Source organism: Passer domesticus, chromosome 31, assembly GCF_036417665.1.
Source record: "Passer domesticus isolate bPasDom1 chromosome 31, bPasDom1.hap1, whole genome shotgun sequence".
Classification (NCBI taxonomy): Eukaryota; Metazoa; Chordata; class Aves; order Passeriformes; family Passeridae; genus Passer; species Passer domesticus.
In genome coordinates, this window is record NC_087504.1 from 4,091,103 (window position 1) to 4,107,608 (window position 16,506).

General features: G+C 55.9%; 1 protein-coding gene across 1 annotated transcript; it reads right to left on the bottom strand.

Annotated features, from left to right (window-relative positions):
• FIGNL2 (fidgetin like 2) lies at positions 1–16,268 on the bottom strand. The gene is made up of 2 exons (XM_064401195.1): positions 16,146–16,268; positions 1–3,762 (listed from the first exon to the last, which is right to left on the bottom strand). The coding sequence occupies exon 2, from the start codon at positions 3,749–3,751 to the stop codon at positions 1,559–1,561; it is 2,193 nt and encodes a 730-aa protein (XP_064257265.1). The 5' UTR covers positions 3,752–3,762; positions 16,146–16,268; the 3' UTR covers positions 1–1,558.
• Between the last annotated feature and the right edge of the window lie 238 nt (positions 16,269–16,506).

Sequence of the window (16,506 nt, forward strand, 5' to 3'; positions counted from 1 at the left end):
AGGCAAATGATAATGCCCTGGATGCAATAAGAAACTGGAAAAATTAAGAAAAATTGGGAAAAAAATCGGCAGACACCTCTGGGGGAGCCCCTGTGAGGGATCTGTTCTCTCTGCATGTGCAGACCCTGAGGTTTGGGGGGGCTGCTCTAAGGGGGACGCCTTTAGAGCACTAAAAATAATAAAAATTAACTTTTATTCAAATGGGGGAAACCCCCACCATGACGCAAAGAGGGGCCAGGGGGTGGGCTGGGGGTTCATGCTCTGTGCAAAGCCCCTCGCTCAGCCCTGCTGGGCTTTTTTTGGGGGCGAGGGGAAGGGGGGGATTTGCCCAATTTGCTCCAAAAAGTGGTGCCAGCGACAGCTCCCAACCTACAGCACTAAACTTCCCATTGAAGACACGTTACTCCACCAAACGCTACGATAAACGATGTCAAAAAACAAAACTTCAAATAAAATTATGGCATAATATATTGGAAAGCACCTGAAATACATTCAAATTTCATCTTTGTAACAGCTTCAAGTTTATTTTTCCTTTTATTTCTTCCTTTCTTCACCCCCTTTGGAAGCAAATGCAGGAGGCAGCTTTGTCCCAGGTCGGAAAACTCTTAAAAAAATCTCCTTTTTTCCTTTTCTGAGAAGATAAAAAGTGTTTTTAAAAAAACATTCTTTAGTTTTTCTGAGGTAATTCTTTTCCTGAGTAGTTAAAAAAGAAAAAAACAAACAAACAAAAAGTACTACGGACCTTACAAAAATAAAAACCCAAGTCTAGGATATTCAACAATCTACAGCATTTTACTCCAAAACTCCCTGGTTTTGGGGTGTAACCCATTGGTTTGGGGTGCAACCCCCTGGTGTGGGGTGCAACCTCCTTGTTTTGGGGTGAAATTCCCTGGTTTTGGGCGTCTCCCCCAGCTCCCCCTTTCCCTGATCAAGATGAGAAGGGGCTCCAAGGACACCCGAGGTATTTCTGTTGGGAATAATAAAATCAATTTAAAAAAAAATGACAATAAAGCTTTTGGGGTGGATGGGGGAGCTCCTGAATCCGGCGCTGGAGCGGATCCCGATGCCAGGAACTCCCAGGGCACCTCCAGCCCCGCTGGCACCGCCGCTCCAGGCACGGAGGGCTGGGAAAATAATAAATAGCTTATCCTGAGTGGTGGGCGAGGCTCCCCGAGAGCCACAGCGGGGAAATCCCGGGATGAGTCCCAAAGAGGAGAGGTGAGGTGTGCGGCGCTGCGAGGAGGGATCCACCCCACTGAGAGATCCAGAGCCCCCCAAGGACCCCAGTCCATGTCCCAAATCTGTCCCTGTAGCCTCAGGTCTGTCCCCACAGCCTTGGGGTCCGTCCCTGTGGTCTTGGGGTCTGTCCCCACAGCCTTGGGGTCTGCCCCTGTGGTCTTGGGCTCTGTCCCTGTGGTTTTGGGGTCTGTCCCTGTGGTCTTGGGGTCCATCCCTCTGGCCTTGGGGTCTGTCCCTGTGGTTTTGGGGTTCATCCCTCTGGCCTTGGGGTCTCTGTGGCCTTGGGGTCCGTCCCCATGGCCTCGGGGTCCGACCCCCGTCAGTGCCTGGTGCCGTACATCTTATCCCACTCCAGGAACAAGTCCAGCTCCTTCTGGGACACGGCAGGGCGCACCTTGCAGAACGCCTTCTCCAGGTCCTGGTAGGAGGCAGGGGGTCCCGGCAGCGCACGGCGCGCGGCGGCCCCGGCATGCTGGCAGAGCCGCAGCAGCTCGGCGCCAGAGAAGCTCTCGGTGCGCTGTGCCAGGGCCGCCAGCTCACGCTCGCTCAGGCAGCAGCTCTGGCGGGCCAGGGCCTGGCGCAGGATGTGGCGCCGCGCCTCGCCGTCCGGCGGCGCGATGTACAGCCGCGTGCCGAAGCGCCGGTGCGACGCCTCGTCCATGCTGCCGGGCCGCGCCGTGGTGCCGATGACCACCACGCCGTGCTCCGATGAGGTAGCCACGTTGTCCAGGTAGGAGAGGAGCTGGGATTTGAGGTTGCTCGCCTGGCCGCCGTCCTCGCCCGCCCGCGCCGCCAGCAGGGACTCGGCCTCTGTGATGAGCACCACGGAGGGCTGCCGGCAGTTGGCCACGAAGAACACGGTCTGGAGGATCTTCTCCGCTTCGGCCTTCCAGGTGGACAGCAGTGTGGTGCCGCTGAGCCTCAGCAGGGTGGAGCCCAGCTGGGTGGAGATGCAGCGGCTCAGCAGCGTCTTCCCGGTGCCGCGGGGCCCGAAGAGCAGCAGGGTCCGCAGCGGGTGGCTGGCGCCGCTGTAGGAGCCGGGCCGCAGGATGGGCCACAGCAGCTCCTCCTCGATGGCCGCCTTCACCGACACCTGCCCAGCGACGTCCGACCACTGCACCGGCGGGCCCCGCTCCACCACCTTGGTGTTGACCAGCTCCAGGAGCAGCGGGTCGATGTTCTTGGGCTGCTCCTCCAGCGGGGCGCCACCGAACGCCGGCGCTTTGGAGGGCAGCCGCAGCGGGAAGGGGGGCCCCGGCTCGGCCGCCCGCTCCCCGTTGGTCAGGGGGGGGCTGAACTTCTCGAAGGGCTCTGCTGGCCGCAGAGGAGGGTCCCTGGCACCGTAGGATGGCGAGACCATCCCCTTCATCTGCTGCCCGCCGTACTTTCCGCTGTGCTCTTCAGCACTCCCGGCTCCCGCCGGCCGCTTCCCGGCCTTGAAGGCCACCTGGGGGGACTCGCCACTGCTGCTGAACCCGTTGCCCCGGCACTCGCCGTTGTCCGCCAGCGGGTAGGGGGACTTTGGCTGCTCGTAGCTGTATTTCCTGTACCTGCCCTCACCATCATCCTCCCCACCGATGTCGAACGCCTTCCTCTTCAGCGTGCCCGCCGCCTCGGTGCCCAGGGGTGGCACGGCCAGGGCGCCCAGCCCAGAGCCCTGGTAGCCATAGCCAGGGACCCCTGGCGGGCGGGCGGAGGGCGGCGGGGCCGGGATGGGGGTGGGCGCAGCGATGCCGGAGGGCAGGTAGGAGGCAGAGGGGTGGGGCGGGTGGATGCCCCCATAGCCTGGCTGGGGCGGGTAGCTGCTGCTGGCATAGTTGTACATGGGGCCCGAGGAGCCGTAGCCTGGCACCAGGGCGGGCGAGGGGTGTGGAGGCTGCAGGAGCCCTGAGCTGTGGAGGCCAGCAGGGTGCGGGGGGGGCAGCGCTGCTGCTGGCTGGGCGCAGTAGCCGGAGGGCAAGTAGGTACCACCATAACCTGAGGGGTACTCTTGAGATGCCCCGAGTGCCCCGGCGCTGGCAGCAGCTGCCCCACAGGAGTTCCCAGGGTACACGGGGTCGCTGAGGTTGGCCGACACCACCGGGGAGCCCCCCAGCCCGATGGCCCCGCTGCCGGCGGGCACGGTGGGTGGCACCACGCCCTTGGCACCAGCCAGGCCATCGTGGATGGGGGTCAGGGGGTAGGTGCCGTCAGAGCTGTGCGCCCCCGGCCAGGGCTCCCCGTCCCCCTTCTGCCCGTTGACGGGGCCGAAGGCGCCATCCCCGTAGGCGCCAAGCGCTGGGCGCTCGTAGGGCGCGTCCAGCACCCCCGAGTACTTCTCGGCGTACCTCTTGAGGAGGTTGGAGGCCGTCAGTGCCGAGATGTCGTCGTTGGCCCAAGCGTAGTTAAAGCGCTGGCGGGTGCTGGGGTACAGCTCGGACTTGTGGGCCGGCGAGGAGGTCGTGGAGGAGACGTCCAGGTGCTGCTCCGGCCACTGGTTCAGGGACTGGGCATGCTCTGGTGACCAGTGCATCTTCGACAGACCTGTGGGGATGGGACAGCACCGGTGAGAGCAGTGGAACAGAAGCTGTGCAAGGAGTGTCCCCAGATCCTGCTGTGCTGCCCTGTCCTTACCCCACCACACCCCCGGGCTGTGAACACCTGCTCCAGCTAACTCTGGATGTTCACAGGAACACTGAGGTCAGCAAGGACCTTCAGGATCATCAAGTCCAAGCTTTGAGCAAGCCCCACTGCATCACCCAGACCAGAGCACTGAGTGCCACGTCCAGCTGTCCCTCCAGGCATAGTGACACCACCACATCCCTGATGTCCAATCCAGCTCCCACCAATGCTTTCTGTGAAGTAATTCTTCCACCCTAAATCTCCCTTGACCATGGGCACCTCCTGCTGAGGTTGGTACAGCTGCCTCTTGCTCCATGGGCTCCCGAGGGTGGTGGGAGCGTCCCCCTATCCCCACCCCACTGTCCCTCCTCCCCAGCCATAGGTGCAGTGCCTCATGGTGTGAGAATGGGAAAACCAAAAACTTCCACAGACATGGAAGGGTTTGATTTGCAACCTTGAGAGAAGCTTGGATTGATATAAAACCACGCTGAGCAGAAAAATCATAAACTTATGTTTCTGTAGCTGTAAGAAAGAATATGCCTTCAGTAAGTGACATTTCTGGGATTTGGGGGAGGTGTCTGACCACTGCTGGCCACCAGCACAACCAGCAAATCCCAGGCTTTTGGGACAGGGAGCAGCTGCCTATGACAGCCATGAGCCCTACTGCTCAGACACCAGTTTAAAAATCATCTGGAGGTGGGCCCAGGGATGGAATTGCTCCTCCAAAAGCCTGGAGGAGGGTGGCCAGTGCCCCGGGGTGTGGTTGGAAGCCCACCACAAGGGCACAGCTCCTCCAGCCCCGATCCCAGAGCTGCTCGAGGGAACGCACAGGCACGGCTTTGCAAGCCCCAGGCGCCAACCACCCCCTTGAAGACGCCAGAAGAAAAAAAAAAAAACACCCAAATCCATGGAAAAGCTGGAAAACTCCGAGAGGGGGAGGGCGGTGGGCAGGGAGGAGTTGTCAGGGTTGAAATGGGACGTGAATGAGTGGCGGAGCGGGACAGATGTTTCAATGCTCCCCTTGGCAGTGTGAGAAAATTACTGTCCAGTGACCAAATGGCCGGGCCGGTTCCCACCCTCGCTGCTGCCCATTATCCCCAGCACAAGACAAAGGCGGGCAGGGGGGCTGGGCAGGGAGAATCCCATTGTTCCCGCCCGCCCTAATTATGGAAATCTTGTTAATCTATTCAGCAGCGAGTCTGAACTGGGCTTTTGTTGCGGGGTTTTTAGCGGGCGCACCGCTGAGGGTGTCCAACGGCTCAGCGTGGGGATGGGGTGCGCTGCCTCCCCCCCGGGAAAAGCTCCAGCCACGAGGCCGTGGGATGCAGGACAGCATCACGGAGCCGGGGGGCTTTGTTGGGGCGGGGACAGCTCATCCTCGGCCCTTGTGTGCAGGGCACACCACGTTTGCACACGCACACGCTCGGTGTGAAACGTTCTCACGCTCGTTCCGCAGCCCCACGCACGTGGTGCTGATGTTGGGGTATAAAAATGCTGGGAAAAAAAATCCCAGCGGAGTGACCCCCCCCAGGCAGCATCTGCAGATGGCTGTGATGACCCCACACCCCAGGGGGGATCAAAAGGAGACTCTGATGGGTTTGGAGGGCAAAAAAGCAGAGAAGAGCAAACACATCCAGGCTGAGGAGGCACTAAAGCTGGGGTTTAAATGCAGTCGAATTCCCCTGAGCCCCAGGAAGAGGGGCTGGCTCTTGGAGGGGGTGATCCAGATGGGTGTCATCCCTTTGGGCAGTCCATGTCCAAGGAGCATCCCCGTCCTTGGGTGCCAGGCTGAGCTGCCAAGCCACAGCTCTGTGGTCATCCAGGGTCCATGGTCATCCACAGCTATCCGTGGTAATCCAGGGTCCATGGTCATCCACAGCTCTCCGAGGTCATCCACAGCTCCATGGTCATCACAGCTCCATTGTCATCACAGCTCTGGCCATCCACAGCTCCGTGGTCATCCAGGCTCTGTGGTCATCCACAGCTCCGTGGTCATTCAGGCTCTGTGGTCATCCACAGCTCTGTGGTCATCCAGGCTCTGTGGTCACCATGCCTCTGTCATGCCGGTTTGGCTGCTGCTGGCTCCTCCTCTGCTGAGCTGCCACCTTGGAGGATTCAGGCTTTTTCCAAAACCCACTGAGCACAGAATCACCGCATCACCAAATCCCAGAATCACGGAATCCCAGAATCACACAATCCCAGAATCACTGGGCTGGAAGAGACCTTCAAGACCATCGTGTCCAACCCAGCCCCAACACCTCAACTCAACCCTGGCACCCAGTGCCACATCCAGGCTTTGTTAAACACACCCAGGGATGGTGACACCACCACCTCCCCAGGCAGCCATTCCAGGGCTTTATCACCCTTTCCATGAAAAACTTTCTCCTAACATCCAACCTAAACTTCCCGTGGCTGCAGCTTGAGACTGTGTCCTGTCAGTCTGTAAAAAGAAACCCACCTGTGACACTGGGGGTGTCACACCTGACCGTGACACCAGGGATGTCACCACCCACCCGTGACACCAGGGATGTCACCACCCACCCATGTCATCACAGCACCGGCCAAGGCTGCGAGGTCCCCCCCAGCCTGAGCCAGGCAGGGTTCCTTGGCAAACACGGAGTTTTCCCCAGAAGGTTCCCGGTGTTTGGCAAATCCGTGGGGACACGCGGTGACACCCCGGGATGGCACTGCCACCAGGACAGGGTCAGGGCACCGTGGCACAGGCGTCTGGGCTGGCTTTGCTGTGCCCTGTCCCCATCCTGGGCTCATCCCAGGCTCCATGGTCACTCTGGTCACTCAGAGATCAAGTGCAGAGCAGCTGGACCCCAGCGCGGCCGCGAGTGACTGATGGGCCGCTGTCCATCTGTCCTTCCTGGCAGCAGCTGAGCCCATCTGTCACTGCCAGGACAGACCCCCACAGAGCTGGGAAAGGATCCATGGCCTGGGAATTCCAGGATGAGGGGACAAGGCAGGAAAATCTGTGTGGTGTTAATGAGGAGGTGGCTCAAGAAGTGGATTTGAGGAATTTTGGTCTATAGTTCAACGGGAGGCAGGCGGGAGAAAAATAAAATGGAATAAAATACAATAAAACACAAAGTAAAGTGTAAACTTACGAGCTTTGTAAGAATGTACAAAAAGAACAAATGCTAAAATAAAAAGAGTTTGAAGCCTTCTGAAAATGGATTTGTTGCTTTGTACTGTCTCTGTCTCAGCTATGAGACAGAGCTCACATCCCAGCTCACATCCCAGAGCTCACATGCCAGCTTTGGTCCTCACCAGGACAATTCTCAGGAGGGAAGGAGAATTTTCTCAGATAGATCCCAGGCTGCGGGGATTTAATTTTTCTATTTTTCAGACCCTGTAATGCTTCAGGGTGTTCCAGCCCCCACCCCAGCCCGGAAGGACGATGGATCCCATTCATTCCAGCCCCCATCCCAGCCCTGATGGATCCCATCCCAATCCTGCAGGATGATGGATCCTGCAGGATGATGGACCCATTCCAGCCCCCATCCCAGCCCTGATGGATCCCATCCCAACCCTGCAGGATGATGGATCCTATTCATTCCAGCCCCCATTCCAGCCCAGCAGGATGATGGATCCATTCCAGTCTCCATCCTAGCCCCGATGGATCCCTGCAGGATGATGGATCCTGTTCCAGCCCTGCAGGATGATGGATCCACTCCAGCCCCCATCCCAGCCCCGACGGATCCCATCCCAGCCCTGCAGGATGATGGATCCCATTCATTCCAGCCCCCATCCCAGCCCTGCAGGATGATGGATCCATTCCATCCCATCCCAGCCCCTGGGGACCCATCCCAGCCCCACCACACCGTGCTGGAGGCCTCTCTCTGTGCCTTTTGTTTTCACAAGCCTTTTGACTCGCCGATTCCTTTTTGAACACAGCCTGAAAAGCCTGGATCCCTCCTGCACTCCATTCACTAATGGATTTTCCAGAAGTCCCCCTTTTTTTTTGTTTGTTTTTGGCTCCTTTCTTTGTTGACGCTGCTGCCTTCATCCACACCCAAGGCTGTGGATGCCTCTGGATGGATTTTGGGGACCCTGTGCCACGTTTGGAGCATCCTCCCCTGCAGCACCCACCTTCTACAGCCTGGGATTGCACAGGTTATAAGCCAATTATAATAGTTATATATTTATATATCTATATATAAATATAAATATATATTATATATAAATATACATATATATTTATATATTATAGTATTTTTATATTTAAACATATTCATTATAATACAATTATAATTACATCTTTAGATATAATATATTACTATATTTAATATTTAATATTTATTATTAAATTTGGGAAATGGAGAAATTTTAGGCTGGGAAATGGGGAAATTTGGTGCCAGGAGCACATCCTGAGCTAATCCTAGAGCAGAAAAAATTCCTTTTCCTCTCTTTTTGGCAGCCCCTCATTAAAAAGTCATCATGAGGAGGAGGAGGAGAAGGACGGTGGGAACTTTAACTCTGTTTTGTTTTGTTCTAGGTCAGCCTTTTCAAAGTGTCAATCTAGGGAGGACGCCTCAAAATCCTGTCCAAAGGCAGTCCCTAAAATCCTGGTCCAGGGACACCCGAAAATCCCGGTCCAGAGAGACACCCCAAAATCCTGGTCCAGAGACACCCCAAAATCCTTTCTGGGGAGGACACCCCAAAATCCTGGTCCAGAGAGACACCCCAAAATCCTTTCTGGGGAGGACACCCCAAAATCCCGGTCCAGAGAGACACCCCAAAATCCTGGTCCAGGGACACACCAAAATCCTGAGGAGGACACCCCAAAATCCTGTCTGAGGACACCCCAAAATCCTGTCTGAGGACACCACAAAATCCTGGTCCAGGGACACCCCAAAATCATTTCTGGGGAGGACACCACAAAATCTTGGTCCAGAGAGACACCCCAAAATCCTGGTCCAGGGACACACCAAAATCATTTCTGGGGAGGACACCACAAAATCCTTTCTGGGGAGGAAACTCCAAAATCCTGGTCCAGGGACATCCCAAAATCCTTTCTGAGGAGGACACCCCAAAATCCTGGTTCAGAGAGACACCCCAAAATCCTGAGGAGGACACCCCAAAATCCTGGTCCAGGGACACACCCCAAAATCCTGAGGAGGACACCCCAAAATCCTGCTCCAGGAACATCCCCCTGTTACCCCAGCCCAGGGCACGGCCCCAGGGCATCACCCCCACGCTGGCACCACTGGAATGAACCAAACATTTCGGCTTTTCCCAGCTGTGCTCAGCAGGGAGGAAGGAGGCAGGAGCAGAGCCCCTCCCTGGCATCCTCCTGGAGGGAGCAGGAGCCCTTCGGAGCACACTCAACCTCGTCACCCCGCGCGTGGCCCGGCCTCGCTGCGCCTCACCCCTGGCCTTTAATTACACATTTCTGCCGCCGTTAGCCCTCTCACCATCAATTACAGCCACATTATCCCGCTCCAGCAGCAGCAGGACACGGCCACCAGAGTCAAGCTGTGGCAGCAGCTCTCTGGCCACTCAGGGAAACACAACTTTCCCAGGCGTCCTTCTGGAAAAGTCCGGGAGAAAATCAGAGGAAAGAATGAGAATTAATTCTCGTTTTGCTGCGCCCGGTGTTGTGAACGCAGCAGTGGAATGTGTTATGGAGATTTGGGTACCAAGGGGTGGTTTCTTAATTAGCTAACGGTGATGGTTTTTTAATTAAAGGAGCAAACAATTCAATTTGTAGTGGACTAAGATATAAAAGAGAAACGGGTTTCTTAATGAAGATTATTATTGATCAGCCTTCTGTGAATCAGAAGTCTGCTAATTATCCTAATTATGCTAATTATTCTTAATTATTCTTGAATCATGGAGCCTATGCTAATTATTACCTGGCCAGGGGCTGTTGTAACCATAAAGAGCTCTGGAGAGTCTTTGCAAAAGGAGGAAAAGGATGTTCTGATGAGAACATCCCTTGGCTGGCTCTGCAAAAAAAGTGTCCAAAAAGGTCCTGCTGCTCCTTAGGAAATGGGGAGATTTGATGCCTTGGGATTTTATATTTAATCTTTTTAATATATTTGTGATCCCGCAGATCTTTGGTGTAGAATTCTGATCTCCATGTACAGTGGGAGCTGCTGCCTTCACATTTTGGGCAGACACAACGATTCCTCTCCAGGCTGGGAATCAAGGACACCTCACTGCCTCAAAGAAATGTAAACAAAAATGACGTGGAGGCAGAAAACTTGGGGTAAATTCCTTCATTACCTGCAGCTGTAATTGGACAATTAACCCAAATATGCAAATGGACCAAACTTATAAAAATGTGAAAACCCGTGACCCGCTGTCAATTTTTTTGAGCATTGTCTGCCCAAAATGTACCTGAAGGCCCTTCAATAAACATAAATAATGCTTTTTATTCCCTAAATTCTGTGTGGACTCTGTTTTTAGGTAGCCCCAAAAAGGCACCAATTTAATCCCAGGGAGAAGATCCAGCTGCAACCTCCCCGAAGCCAGAGTCCCCCAGGCTGGAGCTGCTGTCACCTCTCAGCAGTGACACAGCAGAGCCTTTGTGCAGGGCAGGCAGAGCCTCCTCACTCAGCTCTTACCCAGCTTTTTGCTTTTTTGCAGGAAAGACAAGTGTGGATTAAAGTGCAGTTTGTCCTGACATTTATCTTTGCTTTCTTGGGGAAAAAAAAAACAAAACAAAAAAACAAAAGAAAAAAACCCCCAAAAATCAACCAAAACCCAAAAAACAAACAAACAAACAAACAAACAAACAAACCACAAAAAAACCCCCCAAACACAAAATACCAAAAAAAACCCCAAAATTCTGGCTTTTTTCTCTCTGGAGGGAAAACTCTGCCCTGGGTAGCACAGCTCAGGGAGCCTGGCATGGCAGTGGGAGGGAGGGCACCCCACTTTGGGGAAGGCACCCCAACCCTGGGGAGTGAATCCCACCCTGGGGAGTGAATCCCACCCTAGGAAGGGGCACCCCATCATCCCAGCCTGGGAGGAGACCCCAGGATCTTGATCTAGGGAGGAAATCTCAGCATCCCAGTCCAGGGATGACACCCCAAAGTCTTGACCAGGGAGGAAACCTCCACATCTGGATCCAGGGAGGACACCCCAGCACCCCGCCCTGGGGATAAGGGGTTAACATCCCACCCAGAGAGGACAGCCTGACATTCCACCTGGGGAGGACACCCCCCAGCACCCCAGCCCAGGGCAGGGCCCCAGGGCACCACCACCATCAGTGGGATGAAACATTTCTGCTCAGGAGAAAGGAGCCAGGAGGAAAACCCTTCCTTGGCATCCTCCAGCTCTCTCCCAAGGCCTCAGCGGCTTTATCAGGGCCACCGTAAATATCTGGGGCTGCTGATAAGTGACCCAGGCAGGCCCTGGGCCGTCGGGACAATTTAACTGACCTGAACTCCAGCTGCTGCTGGGACACAAAGCCAGGAGAGATTTTACAGCACCCAGCAAAATAAACTTTGCTGCCACTGGCCTGAGCAGCCCCAGGCGGCACCACCACCCTCTGCACATCAAGGATGGCATTCCTGGGGCAGGAAAAGATCCAGGATCCCACTCAGGACTCTGAAGAAAAAAAGGGGAGAATCCTCCCACGACAAGGCCAAGGCAATTCCAAAGGAAAAAAAAAAAACCAACATTCCAGGAGTCATTGTGGCAACCAGCTCCCAGTGGCAGAAGTTTGCAAGGGGATAAATTGTTTTTCAGAACTGGGAATTGCTGTGGCTGGCACTGGGGAGAACTTCATTCCCCTGCTTGGCTGCTGATCCAGCAGTGGGAATTTTCCTGCTGAAGACTCCTGGGATTGAGCCCCAAGAGCTCCCTTAGACTGGAACTGGCACGTGTCCCCTTCCCAGTACCACCAGTACCACCACCAGCATGGCAGGAGCTTTCCCAAGCCAGAGCACCACACGTTGGCAAACACACAATTTACCAGCACCTCCCTCCATGCCCAAAAAAGAAGAAAAATATCTTTTTTTTTACTAAAACCAGACAAGACAAGGATCCAGCCCAGCAGAGCTGGAGCTGTCAGCAGGAGCAACGGAGAGAGGAAGAGGATGGGATGCTGGGAGCCATCAGCCTCAAGCTTTCCCTGAGTGCTGCAGAATTCCAGCTGGCAGAGGAATTTTGGCCAGAGGTGCTGGGATTTGTGCTGGGGTGACAAAAGGAGCCTCGGGACAGCCCTGTCAGGTGGCCCAGGTTCCCTCCAGCCACAGAACCTCTCAAAAAAGAGAAGTGAGGAGTGTTCACAAGGGGGTCAGCTTCACACAGGGGTCACCAGAGCTTCTGCAGAGGCACTGATGTCCCCTGGGGGAAATTCCCCTCAGGAATCCTCACTCCAGCCCACATCTGCTGCTGTCAGTGCTGGGCTGAGGCATCTCTGCTTCCCCCCGTGGAGCACATCTCCTTCCAGGCACAAGCAGGGAGCTGCAGGAAGGCCAAACCATTGGAAAAGCAAGGAGAGAAGCAAGGAAAATGTCTGGCTGTTTGTGGCATTTCCTATCCTCAGGAATGTCTCTTCAACTAGGAGGATGCCAAAGGAATGGAGTGACCCCATGGCCACTCTGTTTTCACCCCAAACCCCCCCCCCAAAAAACCCCCCAAAAAACAAAAAAAAAACCCACAAAAAACCAAACCAAAACAAAAAAACACCACAAAAAAACAACAAACAAAAAAAAAACAACCAAAAAACCAACAAAAACCAAACAAACAAACAAAAAAAACCTTTAGGATTTTCTCCTCCTGTGCCTGTGGGAGTGGAGGTTGGATGTGGGGAGGGGGCTCAGAACTTTCAGGCAGCTTATCCAGGTGCTTTGATACGGATCTGGGAGCAGAGCTTTGGGAAAAGCACACCCCCTGCTTGGGTTAGTGGGTGTGAGCAGGCAAAGCACCCCCAGGGACAGAGCCCAGCCACCAAATAAAGAAAAGAGAAGGAGCTGCAGCAGGTGGGAGCTCATCCCTGGGCTCTTCAACACCTGGATTCCACATCCCACAGCACCCGGGGAAAACCTCTCTGGAGGTTTCTCAGCATTTATTCCACATTTCCCCCTGTAAATGAAGGAATTTTGACGGGACACAGCACAGGTTTGGGCTCCACCAAAGCCAAGATGCTGCCAAAGCCCCAGCCCAGCCCTCGGGAGGGGAAAGAGGGCTGGGAAAAGGAAGGAGGGAGGGGAGGAGGGAGGAGGGAGAGAGGAGAAAACACCGGCTCCAGATAAGCAATTGTTAACATGATCCATATGGTACACAACGCTCTGTTTAACCCAAATGATAATGGCAAAAGGGAAGAATGCAGAGGGGCTCGGTGGGAGAACAAAGGCGGCCACAGAACCCTTCCCTGCCCCAGGAATTCCCAAAGGGAAAGGCTGAAACCCTTCCCTGGCCCAGGAATTCCCAAAGGGAAAGGCTGAAACCCTTCCCTGCCACAGGAATTCCCAGCTGGAAGGGCTGAAACCCTTCCCTGCCACAGGAATTCTGAAATGGAAGGGCTGAAACCCTTCCCTGCCACAGGAATTCCCAAAGGGAAGGGCTGAAACCCTTCCCTGCCCCAGGAATTCCCAAAGGGAAGGGCTGAAACCCTTCCCTGCCACAGGAATTCCCAGCTGGAAGGGCTGAAACCCTTCCCTGCCCCAGGAATTCCCAAAGGGAAGGGCTGAAACCCTTCCCTGCCACAGGAATTCCCAAAGGGAAGAGCTGAAACCCTTCCCTGCCACAGGAATTCCCAAAGGGAAGAGCTGAAACCCTTCCCTGCCACAGGAATTCCCAAAGGGAAGGGCTGAAACCCTTCCCTGCTCCAGGAATTCTGAAATGGAAGAGCTGAAACCCTTCCCTGCCACAGGAATTCCCAAAGGGAAGAGCTGAAACCCTTCCCTGCCACAGGAATTCCCAGCTGGAAGGGCTGAAACCCTTCCCTGCTCCAGGAATTCCCAGCTGGAAGGGCTGAAACCCTTCCCTGCCACAGGAATTCCCAGCTGGAAGGGCTGAAACCCTTCCCTGCCACAGGAATTCCCAGCTGGAAGGGCTGAAACCCTTCCCTGCCCCAAGAATTCCCAAAGGGAAGGGCTGAAACCCTTCCCTGCCACAGGAATTCCCAAATGGAAGGGCTGAAACCCTTCCCTGCCCCAAGAATTCCCAAAGGGAAGGGCTGAAACCCTTCCCTGCTCCAGGAATTCCCAGCTGGAAGGGCTGAAACCCTTCCCTGCCCTAGGAATTCCCAGCTGGAAGGGCTGAAACCCTTCCCTGCCACAGGAATTCCCAAATGGAAGGGCTGAAACCCTTCCCTGCCCCAGGAATTCCCAGCTGGAAGGGCTGAAACCCTTCCCTGCCACAGGAATTCCCAAATGGAAGGGCTGAAACCCTTCCCTGCCACAGGAATTCCCAGCTGGAAGGGCTGAAACCCTTCCCTGCCACAGGAATTCTGAAATGGAAGAGCTGAAACCCTTCCCTGCCCCAGGAATTCCCAGCTGGAAGGGCTGAAACCCTTCCCTGCCACAGGAATTCTGAAATGGAAGAGCTGAAACCCTTCCCTGCCACAGGAATTCCCAAATGGAAGGGCTGAAATCCTTCCCTGCCCTAGGAATTCCCAAAGGGAAGGGCTGAAATCCTTCCCTGCCCCAGGAATTCCCAAAAGGAAGGGCTGAAACCCTTCCTTGCCACAGGAATTCCCAAAGGGAAGAGCTGAAACCCTTCCCTGCCCCAGGAATTCAGAGCAGGGACAGCCAGAGGCTGTTTCCTCTTCCCTGCTGCAGAGGAATGAGGGGACAGAGCCGATGGCTGCTCCCCCATTCCCCACTCCAGGAATTGTGGCTGCTCCCCCCATGTTCCCCCAAAACCCACCAGGCTCTCTCCTTCCCCTCCCCAAAACACAGAGCAGGGAGTGAAACCTCAGCTGTCAGCAAAAAAATAAATATATCTGTATTTCCAACAACTATTAACTTATAAGTAATGAATATTTTCATGATCAATAACAAATGGAAATGAGAGCTGCGTGGATGTAAACACTGAGCCCGTTCCCCTGGGACCAGGGATGAATTCAGCCCTGGGTGTTTATGTTATTGCAGGATCCCGTGGCTTTCCAGGGAACACAATACAGTACGTGCCATTCATTATCCCGGCAGTCCCCCAAGAGAAAATGTCAACACACTTCTGCTGGAGAGAGCTAAAACAAATGTTTAATGTGATAAACAACTGCCAGGCCTCGGCCCCCACTGAAATGTTTAATTCAGAAGCACCTCGAGAGCAAACAGGCGCCGGAGCACCCACATGGGGAGCCCTGGCAGGAACCTCATCAATTCCCATCAGGAAATCCATCCTGAGCCACCAGAGTGCCCCTCACCCTCCCTGAGAGCCATGTCCTCATCAAACACCCAAATTCTCTCCAAAATTCTGTTCCACACCCGAAATCTCTCACAAAACCAGGATCTGTTAAATGATAATGGTAATTTTTGGGATCCCAGAGTAAAATTAGGAGTGATGTGAACCAGCACATGGCGCCTCCAAACCCAGGAGAATTTATACTGGAATACACAGCATAAAGTGTTTTTAAACCCTTCCTCCTGACGTCCTTTTGCCCTGAATGAAAAATGCCCACTTCCAAAAAAAAAAAGAAAAGAGATTTCAGGCAAAGTTTCCATTTAAAAATCCCCTTCAGTTCCTCAACGCAGCGACTGTTTTGAAGGCGAGCGCTCCGGCGTGCGCTTGACGTGCGGCTGTGGGAGCCGGCATTGTTCCTGGGGGTGAGGGAGGGAGGGAGGGACGGAGGAGGGAGGAGGAGGGCAAGGGAAGGAGGGAGGGAAGGATGGATGGATGGATGGATGGATGGATGGATGGATGGATGGATGGATGGATGGATGGATGGACGGACGGACGGATGGACGGACGGACGGACAATCTGCCTCACCGTGCGCACCCTCTGGGTTTCAGCTAGGGTTAGGCTCAGGATTAGGTCAGCCCCGTGCCCGGGCTCCCCTCGGGGCCGGGCTCCCCTCGCACCGGCACCTCCCGGGGTCCCGCTCCCGGCTCCCCGCAAGTCACCAGCGCGTCCCCCCGAGCTCCTCGCACCCTCTCGGGGGGGAGCAGGGAGGGAGGGGATGGCCGAAGGCCGAGGCAGCGGGGGCTGCCCCCGTTCCCCGGCAGCGCTCGGGCTCCTCGGAGCCCTCCCCGAGCTCTCCGCGCCCGGCTCGGCCGCTTTCCCCGCAGAGCGGCAGCGGCGGGGCGCGATCCGCGGCCCGGGCAGCGCGGGGGATGCTCGGCCGGGCCGCCCCGGATCTCCCCGGCCCAGCCCGGCCCAGCCCGGCCCCACTCACCTCCTCATGCCGGCGGGCCGTTAGCGCAGCCCGGGAGGCCGTGCCGGGCGCCGCATCCTGCGCTGCCGCCGGACAATGCGGGGCGGCGCGGCGGCCCCGGGCGGGCGGCGGGGGCTGGGGCCGGGCTGGGGCTGGGGCCGGGGCCGGGGCCGGGGCCGCGGCCGGGGCCTGGGCAGGGGCTGCCCCCCCGCCTCCCACCGCCCACCGCCCACAGCCCGCCCCCGAGGCGCGGCGGGGCGGAGCGGGGATGGGGATGGCGAGGGGCGCGCTGCGCTCCGGCCAGCGGGGCAGCGGCCGGGAGGGATCCCGGCAGAGCTGCGCGCCCCGGCAGACACGGAGTTGACCCCCAGCATCCCAGCGC